We start from the raw sequence: 26,315 nt of genomic DNA on the forward strand, positions 1-26,315 counted from the left end.
AGAACAGATCAGGCAATGCTGCTTAATACCATCACATGATCCGCCCTGAGGTCCTGTATTTCATTAAAATCAAGAGCGTGGCGCAGAAGAGCCCAGAAGAGCACTTGCTCTTGGTGTATGGGGCCAGAGGAGTTAAAAGTGAAGCCCTGATTGCCCGGCCTGCGACAACTCAACATGGAATGTCTCTATTGGGTCCTGGGATGTCTGCTGCTGGCTGCAAGACTGCCACTTGACTCAGCCAAACGTGAGTTTCTCTGTTTCTCTGCTTCTACGTTTAGCCAGCTCTCTGGCTGTTGGCCAAAGTGGTGGGTAATGGTGTCCTCTGAGCTAAGCAGAGAAACATGTAGGGCCTTGCCCAGTTCTGCAAACAGTGAGCATGCTCAAATTATTGCAAAATGCCTTCAATTCCATGCTCTGCTTGGGGCTCCTGGAAAGTAAACACCGTGCAGCACCAGGAGCTCTTTTTCCACTGCACTTGCCCTCTTGACAGAGAGTAGTAGAGGAGAGAGGACAGTCCCTGTCCCAAGAGTAAAGCAACTCTCTCAGCTAAGCTTGTCTGGGTTCTGTCCGACTGAGAGCTCAGATGAAACCAGCTTCCAAATCTGGATACCTGGAGGCTCCTTCAGCCTCCACCCCAGAAGCAATTGCTCACCCTGCAGACCTGTCCCCACAGACCTTTTGCAGCCTGCTGCACTACCACAAGGTCACTGAGAAGGGAGCTCCTGGCTCTTCTCCACACTGGCTCCGCCTTAGAGACACCCTTGGTTAAAAATGACAGGAGCATCCTTGGGCCTGGGAGTCAGGGCATCCTTAGTAACAGCTCCTCTGCCCTTCCAGCCCTGGCTGGAAGGATTGAGCCCAAGCAGGCTCCCTTGTCCCAGCCAGGGCTCTGCTGTCACTCTCCTCCAGTCTGTCCCCCTTGTGCAGGGGCATGGAAACAAACCATGCATCAGCCAGAAGGTCCACTGTACCCCACTTCAACAGACTAGTGACATTCTAGAGGTGTTGATTCCGCCAGACAGCCCCACCGTGGTCCGGGACCAGCACGGGCCTGGTCCCCGAATATGTGGTCGCTCTCTATGCTGACTGCTTTGGTTTCCACTGCCACCTTTGTGCGGCAGTGATCCTCTCCCCGAATAGGTGAGGAACCTGCCGTCCTCACCCGGATCTGGGGCGGGAAGAAGGGGAGGCGCCGGACCCTGGGCGCCGGAAAGAGGAGAGAGAGGGAGACCCACCGCCCCTTGCCTCTGTGACTGCGGGGGGTGGGGGTGGGGGGAGGGCCGCACATTTTTGACCGGGGACAGCGCCTGGCCGGCGGGGCCCAGGTGCAGCTGACCTCCTGAGTCGGTGTTAAACTCATGGGCAAAGCGCCCATGACTAGGAAACCCGACACAGAGAAGGCAAGGAAGTCGCCCCAAGTCACACAGCTGGAGGCAGAAGAGGAAGCCTGCCATCTGCCCCACTGTCCTTCCTGCCACGGTTTGGAGAACACACTTAAGTTCCTTGCCAGCCTGGGGGCCGGGGCCCGGCTGGGCCGCGAGCGGCTTGGCTTCCTTCAATTTTCTTTTCCTCATTTGCAAAATGGAGTGATGGAGTTCTTGGGAGATCAGATCGCAAAAGGGACTGGGTGGGGAGAGTAACGCATGGAAATTGTTCTTAGGAGACAGCGGACAGAATGTGAGTCCGTAGTCCCGAGAGATGAAGGGCTGGCAGGGTCCTGTGTCTCTGCGCCTGGGCCCGGTTCTGTCACCACGACCCCTGGCTCTACTCAGTGACGCTGATCAGCCCAGCCCTAATCCGCTGTCACTGAGTTGATCTAGGGCAGGTAGGACTTCGCAGTGTATCAAACACCTAGAGATGCCCGCCACTCTGCAGGGCTAGCCCTGGTGACAAGAAGACAGGAGAAAGTGCAGGCAAGTGAACAGAAGCAGCCCAGCCACCTGGTCTCTGCTGCTGGGCAGAGCAGGGAGTCCCAGGTGTAGAGGGGAAGCCTCAGCTGTGATGGATGTGACAACTTTATCTACCTTCACGTCTGTCCTCTAACTCACCCCCCCACACACACACATACACACTTCTTTTTTCCTTTTAAAGTCTGCTTGCTCTTGTGCATATTTTATTTTTTAATTCAGCTTTGGTAGAACTGAGTTTTTTATAATGAAATTATAAGAAATAATACAAAAGACGTCCCAGCTTGCTGCAGTGGTAGCATAGCGCACAACCAACATATTGATGTGGAAACAGTCAAAATACAGAGCGGTTTCATCACAAGGATCTTCTGCCTAAAGGATGTGACTCCTTTATCTACCTTCCTTCCCCCTCCCCAGCTCCCGGTGATCATAAATCTGTTCTCCATCTTTATAATTTTGTTATTTCTAGAATGCTACACAAATGGAATCATACAGTATATAACCTTTAGGTAGTGGCTTTAAAAAAAAAGCCTCAACATAATTTCCAGAGATTTATTGAAATTGTTCAATCAACAGTTTGTTCCGTTTTATTGCTGAGTAGTATTCCATTGTCAGGATGTACCACTGTATGTTTCACCCATTGAAGAACATCTGAGTAGTTCCAGTTAGGGCTATGATGGGTCAAGTTTCCATGAATATTCATATGCACATTTTTTGTGTGGGGGACTGGGGTTTGAACTCAGGACTTCTACCACTTGAGCCATACCTCTGGTTATTTTAAAGATGGTGGCTTGTAGACTTTTTGCCCAGGCTGTCCTCCAACCTCAGTCCTTCTGATCTCAGCCTCCCAAGTAGCTAGGGTTGTAGGCATGAACTACGGGTGCCCAGCTTCTGTACAGATTTTTGTGTGAACATAAATTCCATTTTCCTGGGATGCATTCCACATAGCATTACTAGTACAACTAGAGAATACAATTGGTTGTATGGTCATTGCATGTTAAGTTTTACAATAATCTACCATAGTATAATTTTTATTTATCATATTATTTTTGTACCAGGGGTACATTTCGACATTTACAAAAATTCAGATACTGTTTTATATTCCCACAGCAGTGTATGAGAGATCCAGTTTCTCTGCATCTTCACCTGCATCAGGTGCTATCACTGCATTGTATTTTGGTCATAATGATGGTCTATAAGGAGACTTCATTGTGACTTTAGTGGGTATTTCCCTACTGGATAATGAGGTTGAATGTCTACTCACAGGTTTATTTGCCACCTATAATTCTCTTTGTTGATATATCTGTTCATGTCTTTTACCTGTTTTTTAATGATGAGTTTTGAAAATCCTTGGGCTGGTGGCATGGCTCAAGTGGTAGAGCACCTGCCTAGTAAGTACAAGGCTCTGAGTTCAAACCCCAACACCAAAAACAAACAAAACCTTGCTGCCCGAAAATTCTTCAGAAATTTTGGATACCAGTCCTCTATTAGAAATGTAGTGAACAAATAATTTCCCCTCCTCTGTAGCTCTCTTCCATCCTTTCCTCATACAGTTTCACAGAGCAAAGATTTTTATTTTATTAAGGTCCAATATGTCAGTTTTTCCTCTTATGGATTATGCTTTTGGTGTCAAGTCTACAGATTCTTAGATTCTACCCCTAAATTCTAAAGATGTCATCTATATTTATTATTTTCAATAATAACGTTTGTTTAAAAGTCTGTCTTGTCAGGCAGACTTGTACAGGTCTATTTCTTTCTATCTCTTGTCACTGTTCTTTTAAGATTGTAGTTTTCCTTGACTTCTGAAATTTAAAATCAGAAGAGAGAAATCTGGACTTTGATTACATTTCTGGAAACACTGACTTTCTCTCATGACCTAGGACTCTGGAACAACAGAAAGAACTAGCTCTGGAAATGAAAAGATGTAAATCTTCATTTCCACCGGAATAAAGATGACTGCATGTGACTCATACCACTCTCTAGACCTGTGTTTCTTCCCTCCTAAAGTGAACAGGTTCAAATGAAAGAATCTTAGTTCTTTCCATATGACTCCATTCACAGTGAACTTCCACTTAGAAACGTATACCGATAAACATGAATTTACTGTCCTCACTTAGTTCTATTTCCAAATAGGGATGCTTTCACAGAATCACAGGATATTTGACTTTTGTCTAATGTGAAGGCCCAGAGGAAACACGTGGCCTGAGGTCAGATAGCCCGTGTAGTAGCAGACCAAGGCTAGAGCCCAGGCCCATGACTTCTAGTTCAGTGTTCTTTCCTTTTCCATCTGCCTCACTGAAAAGGAAGGAACAACATGCTATCCCCTCCTCCCACCAGAGAAGAGAAGTAGAAGAAAGAGGTTAGTGGCATGCATTCAATGTGGTTTCTCTGAGTACCCACTAAATACAACACCTCATGGTAGGCCTTTACCAGGCTCTAAGAGAAGAAGACAGAGTTTCTGAACTCTTAAGAGTTTGTGGCCAGGCTAAGACACAGGACCATATAAATTTAAGACAGTGTATGGTTGGGAGCTGGCTGAGGGTGTATACAGTTAAGTCTTGGACTGTGAGTAACAGAAGAGGTTGAGTAAGATGCTTATTATCTCATGCAGTCATTACAGAGGTGAGCAGGCTGGAGCAACTGCTCAACAGTGCCACCCAGGACTCTTTGTTTCTTGTCAGCTTTGCGCTCTGACACTCTTGATGTGTTGACTCTTTCCTCAGATTTCTGTCCTTATAGTTAAATGTGGCTGTCAAGGCTCCAAGCATCATATCACTAAACTGCCATCTCCAAAATTAGTTCTGAAAAGAAAAGAGATGGACTTTGTTCTTACATATCTCTTTTTACGAAGGAGGAGAACCTTTCCCAGAAGCTCCAGGAGTCTTCCTGGAGGGCAGGATTTAATCATCTCCTGCTCAAACTGCAAAAACGACTGGAAAAGTGAGCGTCTGAGATGTTCTTCAGTTATAGTAAGAGGCTCCGCTAGCTAGGGAGAAAAGGAGGAGTGTGGGTATGAAGTGGCTGCTGAATAAGCAGTCAACCAATCTGCTATAGTCTTCAAAGAAAGTAGAAACCACATGACCATCAGAGTGGTTAGGCAAGACAAAAAGCAACCACCAATTCAAGATTTTAAAGAATTTTAAATTAATTATAATATTATAAGATCTAGAGCAACCACTCAAAACAAAACAAAGTGGTATAGCTAATAAATCAGTTGAGATCAAATGGAATCCAAATATAATACCAAAAAATATAGTAAAAGAAGAAAAAAGGATAGACAGGACAAATAGAAATCAAATAACAATAAATCTCACAATTTCTGTAGCTACACTATTTGTAAACAATCTAAACACTTCAAATGAAATGTAGGGGTGATCAGATTTACACCACAACCATGTGCTGTCTATAAGAACCCACTACTAATATAAAAATGCATACAGGTTAAACATAAAAAAGACAGATCAGTTAAACACTTTGAATTAATATCAAAGTATTCTTCAGAATAAGGAATATTACTTGTATTAAAGAGGGTTGATTCCTAGTGAGAAAAGGGTTAATTCATCAAGAAGACTTAACAATCCTAGATGCATATACACCTAACAATAGAGCTCCAAAATACATAAAGCAAAAACTGACAGAACTGAAAGAAGAAATAAGAAAATTGGCAAATACATAATTATAGGTAAAGATCTCAATGTTTCATTCTCAGTAATTGAAATAGCAAGTAGGAAGAAAAGAGAAAAAGAAAAAATAAATAAATAACAAGTAGTCAGAAAAGCAAAATAGGAACATAAAAAATTTGAAAAACAATACCAACTAAGTTGACATAAATTGCAACCCCAGTCCAAATGACTTTTTAAAAAAATACTGTACCCAACAAATATAGACTACATAAGTTCATATGGAACATACACCAAGACAGACCTATTCTGGGCTATAAAAAAAAAGTCATTTCACAGTGGGACCTGTCCCTATATGTCCTGCTATGTGTCTCTTGTAATCCTGGAAGCATTCCTGAGCCTGGCATTTCTTAAACAAAAGATTAGTTCAGGCTGAGAAAAGATCGAAAACGGATCTGAGAACATTGGCATCAGAGTTTGCCTGATGATCTTGAATGGAATCCAAACATTCAGAAGCCATGCATTGGGAAGCCAAGAAGATATACTGCCTTTCAAAAAAAAATTGTATTCTTGGAGTCTTCTCTCCCATTTCCTGCATGGGGAGCAGGAGCTGTTTTTCCTTCTCCCTCCCCTACTTCCCCCTACTTTATTATGTTACACTAAAATAAATACCTGCCAAAACTTAAAAAAAGAAAATTGTATTCTTTCAAAGTACATACAAGGATAGGGTCCAAATGCTGTTTTCAAGACTTATTTTTAAACACTTTTTATTTACTTGATGCATTGTGTATGTGCATTCCAACAGTCTGAAATGAAAAGTTTCCTTAATCATTGTTACATAAATACTAAATGAGAAATGGAATAGAGGAAATAATTTTTTTTTTCAAATGCTGACATAGGCTTTCACGATGTGCTGGGCAGTGAAAGGCATCCTGCTTATAGGAGGGAGCACAGCCAATTGAATGGCTGGTCTTCTGATGAGAATGACTGGAACGAAAGACTGTATCCCGTGTGGACGAGGGGAGATGCCAGGTGGAAAAACTCCTGGAAAGGTGAGTGAAAAGATCCACCTGAGCAACTGTGGCTTCCTGCTTCAGGAAGTCTTGTGACTTGTACAGCCTTTTAGACCATGACATGCTCATGTTGACTTGGTGAGTGACAGCACCCTTGTTGGCAGGCTAGGGGAACCTGGATTTGGTAATCTATCCCTTACCCCAATATTTTCACTGTCTCAGCCAAAAAATAATGACTAATCTTAGAAATTTTCAAGTGTATAGCCCTTGGAATATTTTAGAGAACCAGCTACTTAACTAACACGGGAATGGCTGTCTTCCAAAGACCTGCGACTCTGAGGAAGTTTTTGATCATCTCAAAGGTGTGCTTTATCAGAAATTATCTGTGCATTCAGATAAGAGCCTAAGTCCTTTAGCCAATGGGCTTTGAGATTTCAAAATACATCTTTAACATTTGTCTCCTCAGTCCAATTGAACTGACTTTTATTATCTTAAGCAAATGTTCTTTCTATAGTTAGAGGATCCTTTAACTAGTATCATTTATCTTTTTTGTTCATCTTCTAGAATGTCATACTCTGAAAGCTAATGTTAGCATCCAGAAAATAAATTTAATGAACCAGAAAGAGGCATAGGCATTCTTTGGTCCTTATTAACAGATGTTACCTCAAATGTTTATTTGTGCGTAAAAGGAAAGAGATGCTGGGCCAGTGACCCCCACTCTTTGTTGTCCTAGGAGGCTGTGTGCAGGCAGTTTTGACCAGTGATTCCCCAGCACTGGTGGGCTCAAATGTCACATTTGTGGTGAACCTGGTGTTCCCCAGATGCCAGAAGGAGGATGCAGATGGCAACATAGTCTATGAGAAGAACTGCAGAAATGGTAAGGAGGCAGTAAGTAACTCTCCTACTACTGGAGACCCACCCTCTTTCTCAAGTAGGATGACAGAGAGGGTGAGGGTGTGGTACGACCTAGCCCCTTCATCAGCATCAACATCAGCCAAACCTACTTGTAGCCCTCTTTTTTCTTTCTCTCTCTTTCTTTCTTTTTGGTGGTACTGAGGTTTGAGTTCAGGGTCTTGTGCTTGCTAAGCAGGTGCTATACAACTTGAGCCATGCCCCCAGGTCCTAGTCCTTTTTTTTACTTCGATTATTTTTCATATAGGATCTTGTGGTTTTGCCTGGTGCCAATCTAGGGACCGAGATCCTTCTACTTATGTAACTGGGACAAGTATGCACCACCATGCCAACTTGTTGGTTGAGATGGGAGTCTCACTAACTTTTTCCTGAGCTGGCTCCAAACCTTAATCCCCTTAATCTTTACCTCCCAGCTAAAACTCTCACTAAAAACTACATTGTCACACTTAGTTTTTCCTTAGTGTCCAGTTTAGTTAGTGATTCTCAGATTGTTTTCAATTACGGAATGCCATGAATTTGCACATCCTTGCACAGGGACCATCTATTCTTCTCTGTACCATTCAAATTTCAGTATATGTGCTGCCAAAGTCAGCCTGATTCTCAGATTTTGATTTTATTACTTGCGATTTTTTTGGTCACTCAAAAAAAGAGCCCATTTAAAAATGTTTGCTGATCAGTTTAATTTCTGCCCACCAGTATTATATAAATGTGTGTGTAGCACAAATGCTAAAATGTGTCTATTTTGGCTTTGGTTTGCTCTTAAACAGATAAATTCTTTGTACATATTAAATAGCATAAATACATCAAGGAAAATTATCATGTCAGAATTGTATAGTCTCAAAAAATCAACTATTTACTAAGATTCTTCAAGCCATAACTATTCAACTCAGATACAATCTGATTTTATTGTTTAGAACTTTCATTAAACTGTTGATGTGTTCATTCCTTGTTAATTTTTATCTCCCTATGAGGAAAACATTAAATTCTGTACAGAAAGGGATTAATAGTTAACAAATGTTAAGTATTTGATATTTTGTAGCTTTTTTTTTTCTTTCTTCGTTTAAAAAAAAAAAAAAAACTGATTCCTGCTGGGTGTGCTCCTGACTGTAATCCCAGCACTCAGGAGGCTGAGGCAGGAAGATTGACAGTTCCAGGCCAGCCTGTGCTACATAGCAAGACCCTGTCTCACCAGTCACCACGGGCTCTCACCTGTAATCCTAGCTACTTAAGAGGCTGAGATCCAGAGGATCACAGTATGAGGCCAGCCTGGGCAAACAGTTCAGCTTCAAAATAGTCAGAGCAAAATAGATTATAAGTTTGGCTCAAGAGGTAGAGAACCTGCTTTGCAAGTGTGAAGCCCTGAGTTTAAACCCTAGTCCCACCAAACACAAATAAAAAAGACCCTGTCTCCAAAAAATAAAGAAACTGATTCTTGTGACATTCTCAAATGACAATCTAGTCTTCTGAGTACTTGTATATGAAATAATCCTTCTTATGAAACTTTTTTTGCCAACCTTTTTTTGTGTTGGTTATTTTCAAGATAGGGTCCCTCAAACTGTTTGCCCAGGCTGACCTTGAACCGTGATCCTCCTGATCTCTGCCTCCTGGGTAGCTAGGATTATAGGCGTGAGCCACTAGTACCTAGCTTATGAAACTTTTTATAAAGCACCTATCACTATAAAGGAACTGGGGATCTCTGAAGAAATGACTAATTCCAGGTCCACAGTGAGCCTGAGACATTACTGTGGCAGAAAACAAGGAAGAGCTCAAATACTAATAGGATTGTGGCAGTAGGACGCAGGAACCAGTTCAAAGGGACTTTTTTTTTTTCCTTCATTAGTATGTTTTTAATTACCATTGAAATGACAACTCTGAGATCATGTTTGAGACGTGTTGTATATATTTATAATACAGTAACTTCTCATTTCATATAGCATATGCATCCGAACATAGACATTTTTCTGAATCTCACAGAACAGTTTGGAAAGCTAGAATAACTTAAACGCTAATATTAAAATGATATAGAGCTTGATAAATTCTAGGAGTAAAAATAAGCCAGAGCTTATAATTTAAAGAATGTTAAGCTGGGTGTGGTGGCACTCACCTGTAATCCCAGCACATGAAATGCTGAGGCAGAAAGATCGTTGATTTGAGGCCGGCCTGGGCTACATAGTGAGACCCTTTCTCAAAAAATTAATTAATTAATTAATTAATGAGTAAGTAAATAAGAATGTACAAAATAGTTCTTCCATGTAAGAATGGAGTTTGCTTTAAAAACACAGGTTACTTCTAGGGCATCTATCATTTTGTTTTGTCTTCGGAGTAGTTTTTTTATTTATTTATTTTTTTATTATTCATATGTGCATACAATGTTTGGGTCATTTCTCCCCCCTGCCCCCACCCCTTCCCTTACCACCCACTCCGCCCCCTCCCTCTGTGCATGTGTGTTACCTTCTATGTTAATTCTTTTTGATCTAACCTTTTCTCTAGTTCCTGGTCCCTTTCTCCTATTGGCCTCAGTTGCTTTTAAGATATCTGCTTTAGTTTCTCTGCATTGAGGGCAACAAATGCTAGCTAAGTTTTTAGGTGTCTTACCTATCCTCAGACCTCCCTTGTGTGCTCTCTCTTTTATCTTGTGATCAAAGTCCAATCCCCTGTTGCATTTGCCCTTGATCTAATGTCCACATATGAGGGAGAACATACGATTTTTGGTCTTTCGGGCCAGGCTAACCTCACTCAGAATGATGTTCTCCAATTCCATCCATTTACCAGCGAATGATAACATTTCGTTCTTCTTCATGACTGCATAAAATTCCATTGTGTATAGATACCACATTTTCTTAATTCATTCGTTAGTAGTGGGGCATCTTGGCTGTTTCTATAACTTGGCTATTGTAAATAGTGCTGCAATAAACATGGGTGTGCAGGTGCCTCTGGAGTAACCTGTGTCACATTCTTTTGGGTATATCCCCAGGAGTGGTATTGCTGGATCAAATGGTAGATCAATGTTTAGCTTTTTAAATAGCCTCCAAATTTTTTTCCAGAATGGTTGTACTAGTTTACATTCCCACCAGCAGTGTAAGAGGGTTCCTCAAAGGGACTTCTAATGGCTAGATTTGGGACAATTTAAAAATAAAAAGGAATAAAAACTAATTGATAAACTAAAAGGCTCCTCAAAAAAAATCAATGATGTAGAAAAAATAAAAGAGGATGAAGGACCTGTTCCAGATGAAGGATATTGATTGTGGCCTGTTCAAAATGGTAAATATCAAATAGGCAGAAAAGTTGAAAGCAGGGCCAGAATACTTCCACATAAAGTGAGTAGTTTTAACATTTTTCTATATTTGCTTCTATCTCTATATCTAATATAAACCTATAATATATACATATATATGGAGAGAGAGAGATTCTTTTTTTCCTGAATCATTTGAAGAGACCACTGGCCAGTATAGCATGGCCATGTGCAGGACACAGACCTTGACTGGCATGTGGTAGTGTGGTGTTGTGGTTACAGGGGAGAATCCTCTAATTCTTAGGGCATTCTTGGCTGAATCAGGAAGGAAAGCTACTAATACAGTGCATCAAATGAAAAGATCAAGCACCCTGACATTTGGTTGAATAGAGTTGAAATTTGGAGGCCCAATAGATAGTTAAGTAAAATCTCCAGGTTGGACTTTCATTGAAAAAAAATTCCCTTATATAAGACTTTTATTGAAATACAATGCATATGCAGAAAAGTATATGCTATTGAATGTAAGTATGCTATTGGATGAATTCTGAACATTAGGTTTTAACTCTGTAACAACTTTTTAATTGGTTATGAAAAAAAGAGGAAGAAATGTGTAACTGAATGATGCACATTGAGACTTTGGAACCCAGATAACAGCTGTGACTTGTTTTTTCTCTTTGTTTAGATTCTGGTTTGTCTCCTGACCCATATGTTTATAACTGGACATCCTGGTCAGAGGACAGTGACTGGGGAAATGGCACTGGCCAAAGCCAGCACAACGTGTTCCCCGATGGGAAGCCTTTTCCTCACCACCATGGATGGAAGAGATGGAATTTTGTCTACGTCTTTCACACACTTGGTTGGACTTTTATAAAATGTCTTAGCCTCTCTTTTCCTATCTTTAAAATTTTAACCTTCGCTTTTCTTGTCCTATAATGAAAATTATAACAACAAGAGTTTAACAAGTTACTGTGTTAATTCTTATTTTGGATGGACAGTGAGAAAGGAAAAAAAAATTCTGACTAACCATGCCAAATCTCCAAGGCACCAAATTAAAATGAGAGAAAGAAGAAAATAGATTCAGCTCTCCTTTTTGAAAATAATACTACTCAGTATTTTTGGTCTAAAATAGAAATATGAAAAAATGTTTATTTGAGTGACACATGGATGGGCATTTGTTCATTCTTTAATTTTTTATGCTCTCAGATGAGTTTTTGAGAATTGAAGGCATGTATGCTTTTGCAGGAAATTTGTAAAGTGCAGAAAAATAACACCAGAGAGATCACCATTCACATGTTTTCAATACTAATATTTCTTGATTAAGATCATAATATATACATATTTTGTTTACTCTCAGCATTAGACTATACATTAAAAATTCCTTATGTACATTATTTTAAAGACTGTACAATATCCTATTATGTGGAACTAAAATAATCTAACTACAATTCTTCTTTGACATAATCTATTCTCTTTTGCAAAAAAAAAAAAAAAACCAAAACCATAAATGGTATTTTCACTTTATTTTATTATTGGTGAAGTGGGTATTTTAGAAGGAGCAAACTTAGGTTATTGTTAGCAAGGCTGCTAAATTCTTGGTTTAAAATGTCACCAGAGGGCTAAGTGCATGGCTCTGAGGTAGAACACATATCTAGCTTGGGCATGGCCCTGGGTTTGAACCCCAACACCATACATACACACCCCATATGTCACCCGGTGCCACCTGGTGCTGAGTATTTGAAAACTGCTACCAACTGAACAGCTTCCAGACTTCTAAATATTTTGTCTTTCTTTTTACTTCAATAAGCATATTTAACACCAAAACAAAACACTAGTAATACATACCTGTACTGAATGAACTACAGCACATATCAAATATTGTGTCCATCTATTTCAATCAATTGCTTTAAAGCTATTTCCCAATGCTGCCAGGGCCTTGCTACTGACTCACCAAACATGATTCCCTTGACGTGTACTTTCCACAACACAGTTCTGACATTTGCATGGAGTCACTTATTAGCACTTTTCTTTAGTCAAGTTAACATTCTGTTAACCAGAGCAGAGCTCTTTTTTTTTTTTTTTTTTTGTAGTACTGGGTGTTGAACCCAGGGCCTCACGCTTGCTTGGCAGGTATTCTATCCAAATGTCAGCCTTCAATCTAGAAATTACTGTTTTTCTGGTGAGACTTCCTTGAATTCCCATGTTCCACTAAGGTCTCAGAGTTAAGTAATATTCTCCCTCATCTCTCAGTGGGGGACTAACATTTTCCTCACATGTAAGCAATCCCCTGAGAGACCCCACTTCCCCCACAACCTCCAGAGGAAGTGCTCCTGCATCACAAGGTGAAGGGAGATTCCAAGTTACACATCCCTCAGGAGATCACTTCACTTCTTTAGCTATGTGAGAAATGTCACACTCTCCTGTCTCACAAGCATCCATTTTACAGTACCCAAATAGTTCAGGACAGGCCCAGATTTAAAAAGTTCTGAGCACTGAAGAGCAGCAAGTCCTTTATCCTGCCAGTTTCAGAGGGGATTGGAGAAAGAAAAGGGATGATGCAAAGATGTGTCTGTTTCTGCCAAAACCTATTTCTCTCTCCTCCCATGCTGTACTTTTATGTACAAATACTATTAGAAAGTAGAGGATTCCAGTTCCCCTCCTAAAATCTGCTTAATAATGTAGCTGTAGTCATATTGCTGCAAAGATAAAGGTGACTTTTGGATGAATAAGTTTTTAACTCCTCCAGACACCTCACTATTACATTAAATGAATTTTCTGTGGGAAAGGCATGTATTTCTGGTATCAAATCATTTTAACTTATATATTTAGTTGTAAAGTAAGAGCATATTGTATTATACTACTAAACAGCTCTTTTTGCTTTAACTAACTGTATACAATTACATGTGTACAATTGTGCCTTTGTTCTGTAAGGCTTTATGTAGAAATGGGTGCTGTCTCCCCCTCTGGAGCAGCACTATATCCCTAGCCTGTCTCCCTCCTCAGAGCAATCTCTCCAGATAGTCCTCCAGAAACAACTTCCCATGACCAGTTATTGTTGCCAATAACTAAACATTTCCATCCTCTTAAAGGTCAGTATTTCCAGAAATTGGGACGGTGCTCAGCAAGAGTTTCTATAAACACAGCCAACCTGACACTTGGTCCCCAAGTCATGGAAGTGACTGTCTATAGAAGACACGGCCGAGCATACATTCCCATCGCTCAAGTTAAAGATGTGTATGTGATAACAGGTGCGTGGCGTGACCTCAGGGTTAACTCAGGAGCAGCCTCTTAGTTCTGTTGACATTGGCAGGTCAAGAAAGAGCACCAACTGCTCTGGGTTAGGTTACCACTCATCCAGGCCCGAACCAGCGTATATATTTAATTATGTTGTATCCCACCTGCTTTCCAGAGTATCTTGGGAAAACTATAGCATGTGAGAAGGAAAGCATGATTGCCTAGTTATCCCTAATTTTAATTTTTAATCTAAGAGCATCATTACAATCCTCCACTTAAAACCAAGTAATTGTGCACCATTTTCTTCCTCCCTCCCTGTCTCTCTCTCTCTCTCTCTTTCTCTTTTAGATGAGATTCCTGTATTTGTATCCATGTTCCAGAAGAATGACAGAAATTCATCTGATGAAACCTTCCTCAAAGACCTCCCCATTGTGTTTGATGTGCTGATTCATGACCCGAGCCACTTCCTAAATGAGTCTGCCATTTACTACAAGTGGAACTTTGGGGACAACACTGGGCTGTTTGTTTCTAACAATCACACTTTGAACCACACATATGTGCTAAATGGTACCTTTAACTTGAACCTCACTGTGCAAGCTGCAGTGCCTGGCCCATGTCCTCCACCTTCACCCACCCCTGGAAGACCCACTCCTTCTTTAGGTAAGTATTTTCTGGGTGATCTTTGTAGTAAATTTCTTAATGACTAAAAAAAATCATGCATATATTTTTTTTCAGTACTGGGGATTAAATCCAGGGCCTTGCACATGCTAAGCAAGCATTCTACTACTGAGCTACACTTCCAAGCCTAGGTTATATTATTAAATATCTAATTAGAGTGCTGGGGTTGTAGCTCAGTTGCCTAAACATTTGCAAGATTCTGGGTTCTAGCCCCAGCACCACAAAAAAAGGTAAGTACATAAGAGTCCATTTAAAAGAATTGTGTAGAGACTTTATAATGAGTCCACTTAACACCTATTGATTTTTTAAACCACTTTATTAATATTTTAAGCCTTTAGAACAAGAAAGAAAGAAGAATGTGTTTTAAAGACACTTTGCAGTAGAATTAGTACAAAGATCTTTGCTCTTTGCTCTGGCCCTTGCTATGTATACAATGCCTTCTCTTGTGCAGCCTGTCTCTTTCTGTTTCTCTCCCACTTTTTGTAGCTATGAGAGGATACACAGGCCCTCTCCACTTTCCTTCTGTCCCTTCCCGCAGTTTCTTCCTATACCCCTTCTCTTCCCTTCCTGCCAACTCCAACCCAGTGTCCCATGAAAAATAGTGTTCCATGAAAGCAGCTTCCAAATGGCCCAAGAAAGAATGCCACTTGAGAATATTTTGCCAGAGTGACTCCAGCCATTAAAATTGCTCTGGATATAAGGCATAATTAATCAAACACCTTTACTGATAATCTGTGAGGGCCCTCAAGAAGTTCTTTTGTGCGTGTGTGTAGTATTGGGTTTTTGAACTCAGAGCCTCACACTTGCTAGTCAGGCACTCTACCAGTTGAGCCACTCCACCAGACCCAAGAAGTTCTTAATTAAGAGTCCACTTTGGGAAACACTGGCTTCCATGTGATTCCCCACCCCGCCCCATGCCATCACCACCCTTCCCTTCTGGACCATTTGCATATCTGATCACTCCAGGCTGACATCCTCTTACTGGTCACAAGAGGGCGCCATGGTTGAGCCCAGAAGTAACACATCATGATGTCTGGATTTCTTGTAGCTGTTTTTACCAACAGATTAGCTGTAAATAATAAACTGTTAAAGTGTTAGCAATAAAAGGAGATCTTGTTAAATCAAAAATATCTAAATTAAGACACTAGTCTAGCCATGTGTAGTGGTGCACACCTGTGATCCCAACACTGTGAAGGCTCACACCTCTGTTCACACAAGTAGAGAAAGAATTACTTTTTCCTGAATTACTGGACCAAAGTAACTATATTTATTAAGTACCTCGTATGTGGCAGCCATAAAAGAAATAGGTTGTAGTGCTTTATTTAAATTTCATGGTTCAACCCTGGGATGGTTCAAAGTATTATTCCTATTTTATAGATGAGCAAATAGAGGCAAAGACAGGTTAAATGATATACCAATGGTGTCAAGCAGTGAAAACAAGGGAAGCTGGAACTGGAACCCAGAACGCCTGTCTCCAAAATTGAAATATGACTTCATCAGTCATGGCTTGCTTTATTTCATCATGATTGTCATGTCACATATTTTAATATGGCTTTAATGTTTCATTTGCTCCCTGTGTTTAAACAAGATATGGGGTTATGTTTGGGGATGATGGTGTAGCTCAGAAGTAGAGCACTTGCCTGGCGTGGACACAAACCCCAGTTACATCCCCACCACAATCAAAGGGGGGAATATTTACTTACACAAATGAACAGTTTTAATGCCTTACATCTGTATGAATCTTTACACATTTAGTTTAAATTTCTGCATCAATTTAATAGTCATAGAATTCTTGATGTTTTTCTAAAGAACAAATAGACAAATATTTAGACTTTTGACTACCTCATGTATATTTGTTATATTCTTAGCAACTATTTTAAACTTGTATTATTCAAACACTCCAGTACCTGCTGGTGACAACACCCTGGAGCTGAGTGGGATTTCTGAGGAAGATTGCCAGATTAACAGATATGGTTACTTTGAAGCCACCATCACAATTGTGGGTAAGGCTGAAGACCTGTGGGGATGGATGCCAGAATCTACCAGTCAGTTTTTAGACTGGAAGGGTGATGTGGTAAGCAAGGACACCCCACTGCTTATCCAAGATGATAGTAACATGCACAAGCAGACTCCTCATTTCTAGATTTCTGTCTACTGGCCTAGCTGTCCTTAGATGTCTTAGTAAGAATGAGCCCTCTGTGAAGCCTGCCTGCTAATGAACTTGCCTGAGCTTGGCTCCCACCTTTGTGTCTGGGATTCTGAATGAATGCTGGTGAAGGAAGGCTAAGATGGAAGGCTAAGATGGGATTCTGAATGAATGCTGGTGAAAGAAAGCTAAGAAGTTCCCACAACTTCTACTGTCTTCCCCTAGCTAATTTTCACTAAGTCCCTCAACTTGTGTGTAAAAGGTGGGGAATGAATAGGCCCCCACACTGTTAGAAGATAGCAGAAAAGACAGGTAGGGACCAAAGCCCAGCATGTGCACCCTGGATCTGGGAACAGAGGTGGAAGCCTAAGCAATGCACCCCGGGTCAGTCATCTTTGCCTGAGAGTAGCTGACCACACTGGCCTGCATCTGCCAGGGTCACCTTTTTCTAAAATATCTGCCTAGAGTGAGTGATGCTTTCTAACACACACCCAGGCTCTAGAACTAAGAATCTAGGTGGGACAGAAGAACAGTGCAGTATGACTTCGCAAATGTTGCCTTGATATGCATCCCAAGCTGTAAGGATAAATTCTCAGAGTTGGTGTGTTTCCACTTGACAAGAAGGCTATCTCCATTTTTTCCCGTCTAGTTTATTAAAGAGTGTGTCTTAGTCCATTCAGCCTTCTATAATAGAATGCCAGGCGGTATTCTAATATAGGTGACTTATAAACAGCAGAAATTAATTTCCCACAGTTCTGGGAGCTGGAAGTCAAGATCAAGGTACTGGCTGATTTAGCGTCTGGCGAGGGCTGTCTGCTTAGATGGCCATCTCACTGTGTCCATACATGGCAGAAGCGATACAAAGGAGCCATGCATGGTTCTCTGGGGTCTCTCCACAAGAGCACTGATCTTATCACCTTCCAAAAGCCTCACTGCCTAATGCCATAACCTCAGTTAGGATTTCAACATATGAAATTGAGTGGGCACAGACATTCAGTCTATGGCAGAGTGGTTTGGTTTGGTTTCCATTGTATTTTGATGTTTTTCCATGGTGGTTGTTTTGTTAGAGGGAATACTAGAGATTCACATCATCAAGATATCAAATGTCCTGATGCCTGTGCCACAGCCTGACAACTCCCTGATGGACTTCCTTGTGACCTGCGAAGGGACGTAAGTACATGTCTCCGTCACGGCATGGGTCAAGTGAGCACTCCAGATCTGAACTAAGGCCTTAGACACACATCATCCCTTCCAAGTTGATTGAAATCCCTATTTATTGGATACTCCAGATGAGGGAGGACTGACAAAGGGCCTTAGAAGGTGCTATTAAGCATACACTTACTTTGTCAGAGTTGATCAGTGCTAACCTTTGATTAAATCTAGTAGTAATTATGATAACTAATGAAACATTTATTATACTCTTAGCACCTCCCATTTCTTTCATATTGAATCTTTCCAACAATCCTGTATCTCCTCATTTCAAAGATAAGGCAAGTGAGTCACAGCAGACAGCTGACACCTGGCAGCTGGCACAGGCCAAAGATCTGGCTCAAGTTGGCTCTTCAGCCCCCGGAGGCTCCTCCTGGTGGGCAGGAAACCAATGTGGAATTGCTGTCTGATAATCTTCTCTATAATTCACAAAACTTTTCCTAATATAATCTAATATCCTATGATTTGGTCATGACTATATTCAGTAAACTAAATATAAATTATAGCCAAATATATCAATCTGTTAACTAAATATAGAAACAAATCCACTAATTTACATGTGTAATTTAAGTAATAGAGATATATGTATGACCAGGCATGGTGGCACACACCTATAATCTCAGCACTAGGTAGCCAGGAGGATCATGAGTTTGAGGATAGCCCGGGGTTCATGTCTCAAAATAATAAGTTTTTTAAAAACATATAAAGTAATCAAGAGACCAGGATAGCCTAAAATGAGGCCTTATTTGGTGGAAAGGAGTAACTAAGAAGCTCTCTAGCTTATGGGGAGGACCAGAATAAGCTGTTTGTGTGACTTTGGCCTAGTTATTTCCCCTCCCTGAGCTGTTTTGTCACCTGTTATACTGGGATAATATTGCTTTCTTGATGAGGCCATGGAGAGAAACAAATAAGATCGTGTCATGTATCTAAACTCAGTGTCTTGCATGTTATGTGTCTAAACTCAGTGTCTTGCACATAGCAAATCCTGCGTCAACAGCTGTGTTGCTGCTGTTGCCACACCACTACGGGAACCCAGGCAGGGCTTCCTCTGTCCCCTAGTATCACTTTTGTCCAATACCTAAGCCATCTGCATCTTCAGGCCTTTGGGGGACCAGAGTGCCAAGGGAATGGCTTGGGCTTCACATGGTTTCTACCAGCTCCTTGCCTCCATCCTCTGGACCTCACCCTCCTAGGGATGTAGAGGAAACAGTAGCTCATCCCTGAGCTTATTAAGAGTAAATCACAAGTAATAATTCAACCTGATATGACCTGAATAAGAATGAGGTGAAGTTAATTTTATGGGAATGTTAAAGTTGACATTATATCCCTCTCCTTCCACACCCCATCCCCGTGATCTGTGTGTCTTTGCCCACCTCTTCCACCTCACAGCATCCCCACAGAGGTCTGCACCATCATTTCTGACCCCACCTGCCAGATCACTCAGAACCTGGTCTGCAGCCCTGTCGATGTGGATGAGACGTGCCTTTTGACCGTGAGAAGAGCCTTCTATGGGTCTGGCACATACTGTGTGAACTTCACCCTGAGAGATGACGCAAGTCTGGCCCTCACGAGCACCCTGATTTCCATCCCTGGCAAAGGTGAGATTTGTTTTATGGTTCCATGAGCATTTCATGTTGCAGGTGAATGTGTCCTCAATATTAAAGCCATTGAGGGCTTTGCCAACAATGTTTAATTTTACTTCAGTGCAAAATTCATTGAACTCTTTCTTCTTGCGGGGGATTGAACCTGGTGCTTTGTGCATACAAGCACTTTACTGCTGAGCTTCATCCCAGCCTCTTGTTGAACTCTTGTTAATAAGGATTTAAAAACTGGCATTAAACTGCAACCACAAATCTACTTAGGGCAGTAATGAGAGAGAAACTCAGTCAAATAGTGGCCAGGGAAAGCCTGTTGATTAAAAAAAAATCAGCTGTGATCATGGACCAGTAATAATGGGATATGATCGCTGCATGCTTGAAGAGATTTGTATTTCGAGGGGAAAATGCAAAGCCCAACATCAAAAACTAGCAATGTTCTCCAGTGACACGCTAACAAAGAAGAGGCGGCCACCAGGGTTTCATGAGAGTCCACCTGGGCAAAGACATGCAGCCAGGAGATAGGAGAAACCCAGTGGATTCCCACTCCCTTCTGACTGTGTGTCCTCTCTTTTCCTGCCACGCATTACACTGAGACAGTAACAAACCAACTATCTACTCTTCAGATGCTCACCAGAAACATCACGCTTCCTTTCTAATGCTCGGAGAGGTAAAATGTTAACAAAGTAGACAAAGGAATTTCATTTAGAAATTTGCCTTATAGTAGTGGCATCTAATTCTCCCCAAGTCCCAAATTAGGGCTTTACCCTGTGGCCCTAACCAAATCTTACAACATTGGTTATGACCAATGTTGTAAGACTTCCTCATGTCTGAGGAAGGGCTACTTGGTGCAATGGAAGGGAAAGATTAAACTGTGTTCACATTGCACTAGCTTTGCTCCTTCATTTGAGTATTGTCAGAAGCAGTCTAATGACTAATTCGCTTACAGCTCCTTTGAACTTGGAGTTGCTTTTACAAGATATGTGTACTTACATCAATCATAGAAAAGGCAGCTTTAGCCCCCTTGAAAGACAAATCTGAGCAACCCATAGGCGACAGGGCACATTCTGAGAAATTTGTGGTTAGGCAACTTTACCATTGTGGGAACATCCTAGAGTGTACATACACAAACCTGGGTGGTACGGGGCTGTCACTCCATGTGACCTGCTTTTTGGGTTGTTGTTTTTTTTTCTGGTTTCTGGCCTCAAACTCTCTGTCCTCCCATGTTGGCCTCTCAAGTGCTGGGATTATAGGCCACTGTGGGCTCCATGTGGCCTGATGCAGTCAAGAGGTGCAGTAAGCACAAACTCCAAGAGGCTGTTGCCTGCATAATGCAGCATACTGTTCTAAATGTTTGTTTTATAAGTAGGAGTACACTCTAAAAACTATAGTGTAGTAAATCCACGAGCCAGTAACATTGTCATTGTCATTATTATCAAGCACTATGTGCTGTACATAATTGAATGTGCTACTCTTACACAAAAGACAGGGGGACAGGTCTGCTTACACCAGCATCACCACAGACAAGAGCAATGCATTGCACTATGACTCTGTGATGGCTCTGATGTCACTAGGTGTTAGGAATTTTTCAGCTCCATTATAATCTTGTGGTCCATTGTATATGCAGTCTATCATTGATGGAAATGTCATTGTGTAGCACACAAGTGTAGTTATTGTTATGAGGCTATTCTTGGCAAGATCCAAGGTACAGATTTAAGGACAAAAGCAAGGATATACTGCTTCCTGTAGGGTCAGGTTGATTGGAACCCACCTAGAGAGCTGGGGAGGGACAGAACAAGGCACCCAGACCCTGTGCATCCAGTGGCCACGGATTTTTCAATGCCATCACCTCCAGTAGCTGCTGAGGTTCTTGCTCCAGGGCAGCCCAGCTCCCAGAGTTTCAGAATTACTATAGAATCAAACTCATTCTCCTACACTTCCTCAGTGCTGGCAAACTGCTGATTGCCTGTGTGAATTACATGTTTAGCCTTCCTTTAATTTTTCTTGGAGTCGGAGATCACATTGGATGTTGTTGCAGTGGTCTGGTCTCAGGTGTGCTGTACTGGTTATCCGGAACTCTGTCTCGTACAATCAAAGAATCAAAGTCATAGACAACAGGATGAGCAAGAGAGCAGAGTTTTGTTAAAGTAGAGAGAAAAAGTTGAGTTTTATTTAAACAGAAAGGAGAACAGAAACACCCATACAGGAGTGTCTCAGAAAGACTGAACCATCTGAGGTTCCTTTGTTTAGGGGTTTTATAGAGATTCTTATTTCCTGGTTGAAGTATAGCTGGCTGTGTTTACATGCTATTGGTCCATTATCTGTGCCAGCCCATAGGCATCACAGGGCACTGTGTACACCCTCCTTTCCTTTCCTGATGGCCCTGAGGTCCGGCGTACTGGCCGGGCATTCTATCAGGGCGTGGCTCATGTACCATTCATATGCCTCAGTAGTTTCAAGGCTTGGGCAAGCGCGTTTTAAGTTCCCCAGACTCCAAATACCTGTTTATCTCATCTCTATGTCCTTGGTGAGTTTCCATCGAGTTCCCCTGTCCCTGTTCTGCCTGACCAGTTTTTTTTTTTCAAAGTATATGCTTTTATTATTAGAAGTGTAGATTTCATTAATACATTTATACTCTACTAAAGGCAAACATTTTGATTTCTCAAAGAATAGCAACATCTTTCACACAAGCAAAAGTACAACATAAACAGAATATACATTTTTATGAATATCTTTAAACCATAACTTAGCTCTTTCCAAAGAAAGATTTTAATGGATGAGAACTCTTGTCATTACAAAATTATAGAAAGCAAGTAAGAATTTAAGAATTATGAATAATGAACATTTTTAATATATTAAACATTTGGAAATATTTAAATGCTTTAATAAAATAATTTCAAAATAGTAACCCACACTCTGAAATATCTTCTGAATAATGGCATCAAACACAAACTGATTTTAGGGAAGAAAACAAAAAGTACAGTACAGTTTTCTTAACTGAACATCTGCCCTATCAAATTCCATTACTTATTATCCTATTTCTAGTGATGTAAATTCGTAAGGATACACTAATACAACATTAACTAGTTCTAGGGACACTTGGCCATAGATTCTGGGATTGCTGAAGACTCATTTATACATTGTTTTTATCTCCTAACTTCTAGTCTCAGTGTGACCTAAAGCCATTTTCAAAATCCAAATAAAGGGAACTGAAGGTGAAGCTTGGTCGCACAGCACTCACTTGTCATGCATGAGGCCTTGGGTTTGATCCCTAGCACAGGAAAATCAATTTAATTTAAAAAAAAAGGAAAAAGGAAAAGAGCTTAGAAGGAAAAATCAAGCGGGTACTGTAATTTGGTAACTTGAGTTTCAAAGCCAGAATTTCCGAAATAGATCAGAGTTAAAAAAGTAAATCTGGGGTTAGCAGAGTAGCTCAAGTGGTAGAGCACCTGCCTAGCAAACATGAGGCCCTGAGTTCAACCTCAGTACCACCAAAAAAATAAAAAGGAAATCCATTATTTATCTATTCACTTTCATCAAACAGTCATTGAGCATCTGCGCCATGGCCAGCACTACTGTATGCACGAGACACAATTCTAAATAGAGATGGTCCCTGCTTTTGTAAGCAGTGACAAGTGTTAAAAGAAAAAAGTTAGACATATGAGATTAACCAGTTTAATTAAGTACTGGATTGAGCAACAAGAGCCAAAAGAGGTTCACAGCACTCCACCATAGAGCAGCAAACTTTAAACAGCTGAGGAGAAACCCTGCAAGGAAGGAAATCTCCTGACCCACTTCTGCTGCCTTATTTGGGCATAGAGTCGATTAGTGGGTTTTGGTGATTAGAAATCAGCTGTTTGTTGTGAAATATTCTACTAAATTAGGTTTCAGTGTGCTTGACATCTAAGCTTGCAGGTTTGTTAGGTAGGAACCTGAAATACTTAAGCAAGCTTGGGTCAACAGTCCCCTGCTTAGTTAATGTAACACAGGCAATAAATAAAAAAACAAGGTGCTATTATGAGGAAAATAAAACCAGGTCAGGGGATGGAGTGCTGAGCATGGAGGAGGGAGGTGAGGATAGAAGTCAGTTCTCTAGATTGGTAGCCCAGGAAAAGCCAGATGACACTTTATTGGTGAAGGGCCTCCTCTGAGTTGAGGCCTAAATTACAAGAATGAGCAGCCCATTTTGATCCTCGGAGGCCACCATTAGGGTCTGGGATTTATTCTCCCATCAAGGTGGCGGCACTGGCAGTTTAGAAGCATGCTGTGATTGGCTAGAAGATGGCTAGTGTGAGGAGTGGGGAGAGGACACAGGTAAACAACTAAGAGGGCCTCTTGGGCCAGGGCTGGTGTCCAGGACTGCCCCAGTGGCAGGAGACACTGAGGAAAAGTAAACCTGTTATCCTTTGGGTTAAAAACAGTGGTTGCATTGCTGAGAAGACAGAATCCCTGCCTTGTGGCTCACAGTCTAGTAGTAAAGAAATACATGGAATTGATGACAACAAAGCCCAAGCCAGGCCCAGGAAGACAGACAGAGTGGTGACAGTGGGTGGGCCTACTGCCCTCAGGAATGCCTGGAAGGCTATGGAATGAGGAGACTTGAAATGAGCCAGGGGAAGTGTATTGGGGCAGAAGACATAGAAGTTTGACAGAGAGTGGGTAGGACAGGCAACATTCAGGATTTTTAGCACAGCAGGAAGGTAGGTAGATCCAGGTGAGGCCAGAGGCACAGAGGATCCCAGGAGCCCTCAGTACCTGGGTGCTGCAGGCTCAATGGAGACCTGAGCAGGTGTCTCCAGGTCGTGACGTTTCTCCCTGAACCCCTAACACAATGTTCCAGACATGCTAACTCATTCTCTAAATGGAAGCTAAGCTGACCCAAAGACTATGTATTATTTACTGGAAAAGATTACTGAAAGCCCAGAGGGAGGCAAACTTCTGTGATCACTCCCTTCCTCATTTATTTAATGGCATTGCAAACAGATGTCCTCCAAGTAGAGGAGGTAACTAATCTGGTCTCAATTCTGTTTTAAGACCCAGCCTCCCCTTTAGGAATGACAAATGGTGCCCTGATTGTCATCGCCGCCATTGGCTGCTTGACCATACTTGTCACTGTGATTGCTGCCTTGGTGTACAAGTAAGTTTCTGCTTCTAACACTTAAAATCTCTGTGTCTATTGTCAGAAGTAAAACATATTTCTGCACAAATGTGTATCTTCCTTTTTCTTCTTTTAAGTGTTCTGTAAATTAGAAAACAATCTTCCATTGAATTATGAATAGCAAACCAGGACCTGATAATTTTGCCGTTTTTTTAACCCTAAAAGTGCTACCAGATGTCAGTAACTTTACAAAACTGTGTCTACATAACGTTTAACAAATCGTACTGATTGTGCACATTTCTTACATGAAGAGAAAATAGTCATATTTTCATAAGATGCCAGTGTGTTACAAGCCATAGATTACATTACATGGAATTAGCTGTTTTGTACCTGGCATGAAAAAGGTTGTAGAAAGTATAATTTTTTAAAAAAGTATAATTTATTGAAGCTGTTCTTTCACTAAAAAATAATAGAAAGTAATTCACTTCAGTCGAAATAAATTTTAATCACTGTCCAACATCTTATTTTCAGAAAACACAAGGACTATAAACCAATAGAAAACAGAACTGGGACCGAGGACAAACGCAAAGGCCTGAGTGCCTTTCTCAACCACACCAAGGCTGTGTTCCTCCCAGGAAACCAGGAGAAGGATCCATTGCTCAAGGACCAACCAGGAATTCTTTAACCCTTTTGCCTTGTTTCTTTTTTTTTCTTTTTTCTTTATTATGTGCATACATTGTTTGGGTCATTTCTCCACCCTGCCCCCCTCACCCCCTTCCCCCTCTACCTTGTTTCTGACCACAGCCCACTCTTCAGTGCCATCTGTGTGAGCTGTGCAGGAAAGAATGACCATTAGCTGTTTTCCTAGAGATTACTTGTAACATCTATATCATGATTTAGGGAGGTTAGCTAAGTGACATTTGAGAGAAGTGATAAAACAGCATAGCAGTGTTTCTTTTCACTATTTGTTGTGATTCATGTAGACTGTCTTAGGCGATCAGTAGGGTAGACACACCATGTCCCAAGAGGTGGGGGAGAAGCTGCTTTCATTACAGTCTGATGCAAGTTAGCTGGAAGGGGAGACTGGACACTTACTTGTTTCTGTGTAACCATATACATAAAACAAATGTGGTCCTAGCCTGAAAATCAGTCTCTATGATAACTGAATTCCATTTCTTGAACATGCACAAGCTCCTGACAGAACAGTAACAGACACAAGCCTGCTAGTCATATGATGTGCACACCTGTTAAATTCAGAAGCAATACCAATCTAGTAAATAGGTGTGCATACTATGTTTTGATGACAACCTGCTCTGCCCTGCTTAGGGAAGGAATGGTATTCATATTCATTCATTTGTTTATCCCACATACGTTTATTTAGTGCTTTCTGTATGCCAGCTATGGTGCTGGGGACATGGCCCTGCACTCAGAGAGTTGACACTCTTGTGTATATATCTGAATTTCTGCACACTTTAGTGCATATATTTGGAATCATATGTTATGGTTTTCTTAAGGAAGCCTCTGATTTCCCTAGCAGTTTCGCTGTTTAAATCATATGGAAATGTGATCGCTGAGAATTTTATCTCCTTTTGTAACTAACAGTCATCTGCCATGTGTTAGACATGACATTCTTTCTCTGCTCCTTCCTGAAAAATAAATTGTGAGAAGAGACAA

At 41.2% G+C, this 26,315-nt stretch overlaps 1 protein-coding gene across 1 annotated transcript; it reads left to right on the forward strand.

Annotated features, from left to right (window-relative positions):
* Positions 1 to 26,315, forward strand: Gpnmb (glycoprotein nmb). Its single transcript, XM_020177969.2, has 11 exons — positions 1 to 244; positions 6,427 to 6,579; positions 7,274 to 7,417; positions 11,367 to 11,540; positions 13,771 to 13,929; positions 14,264 to 14,575; positions 16,498 to 16,596; positions 17,807 to 17,909; positions 19,338 to 19,546; positions 24,578 to 24,680; positions 25,173 to 26,315. Exons 1-11 carry the CDS (start codon positions 175 to 177, stop codon positions 25,324 to 25,326), a joined length of 1,680 nt encoding a protein of 559 aa, XP_020033558.1. The 5' UTR covers positions 1 to 174; the 3' UTR covers positions 25,327 to 26,315.

This window comes from Castor canadensis, chromosome 2 (assembly GCF_047511655.1).
Source record: "Castor canadensis chromosome 2, mCasCan1.hap1v2, whole genome shotgun sequence".
Taxonomy (NCBI): Eukaryota; Metazoa; Chordata; class Mammalia; order Rodentia; family Castoridae; genus Castor; species Castor canadensis.